At 51.3% G+C, this 1,140-nt stretch overlaps 1 protein-coding gene across 1 annotated transcript; it reads right to left on the minus strand.

The window, feature by feature from the left end:
- Window positions 1-324: 324 nt before the first annotated feature.
- Window positions 325-819, minus strand: Pmar_PMAR025609 (hypothetical protein; the record flags this gene model as incomplete). Its single annotated transcript, XM_002785178.1, has 3 exons — window positions 325-459; window positions 517-611; window positions 701-819. Coding segments are annotated over 3 exons (349 nt in total), but the record flags the coding sequence as incomplete, so codon positions are not given.
- Window positions 820-1,140: the final 321 nt, after the last annotated feature.

Below are 1,140 nucleotides of genomic sequence, written 5' to 3' on the forward strand. Positions count from 1 at the left end.
ACTATCTGTTGAACTGAGAATGGGACGACTTTAGGAATTCCAGCGTGTATCTTGAAACGGCTTTCCAACACGACTGAAGAGGAGCAGCCAAGGCAATGAACAAAGACGGGCACGAATGAGGTTTCGCGCCAAAGTATTCGATCCAACTGGAGACTCACCAGCGGCTGCTATCGCGTAGCAGCTACCACAATCTTCTGTTTGATCTCGCACTGGCCCCAACGCGCCTAGAGCCTCCCAATCTACCGACGCAGGAGGAGCCTTCAAGTTGTCTTCTAGGTCTGGGAAGGTTATCCTCTGCATGAAGCGATAAGAGAGTAGCCTCACAGGTAGATCCATTGATATTCGAGGATGTTCGTTCCTCCTCGGGTTCAGGATCCTGAACACACGTTAACGCTTTATTGAATACTTCACGTGGTATATCAGCATGCTCATTGAGGCCGATCTCATGAGATATATCGCCTGAATTAAACAACAGTGGAGCATAATCGTTCGCATCGTGGGTGCGGCATCATCCACCATAGGCTTTCAGATCGTTTATCTCCCTCAAACTATGCATGAACGCAGCCTTGGCAACCTCGTACTGTTCCTTCGAACCATACTTCTTGTTGTACCTACGAGATTGGAATAGAGGACCTCTCTAAGAAGGGGACCTGCGTGGCTGTACGCCAACTAACGATATCAATCTGACGGTGCATCTCACGTCCTTATGAACTCCCGGAAGGCTTGCTCGATGTCACCAACTCCAGTCACCTGGCTCGAGCCTCTGACCACACCCTGAGCCACGATAACGAGAGATAGAATTCCGACGGTGAACCACATAGAAGTACAGGGGAGACGGATCGGACGAGAAGACTGAACTGACAGGAGAAAACGACTGACGTTCAGCGTTCAGCCGCATGAAATTTTCAACAACGGGGCGCTGACCGCGATGAACTTCGAGAGAATGAAGGTAGCATAGGACTCCTATGATAGGAGATGTTGTGCCAGCGGCCCTCACGTTTGGCTGTTCATGGCGAGTACACTACCCACCAAGTTCGTGGCACAAACGCGCAACGGACATGTCGCGTATGGGGACAACGCCTTCAACGACGGTCCAGGCAGCCGCCTCCAACGGTGATCGTGTCTGTCGATGACCGTGTC

The sequence above is a fragment of the Perkinsus marinus genome (genome assembly GCF_000006405.1).
Source record: "Perkinsus marinus ATCC 50983 genomic scaffold scf_1104296933398, whole genome shotgun sequence".
Taxonomy (NCBI): Eukaryota; Perkinsozoa; order Perkinsida; family Perkinsidae; genus Perkinsus; species Perkinsus marinus.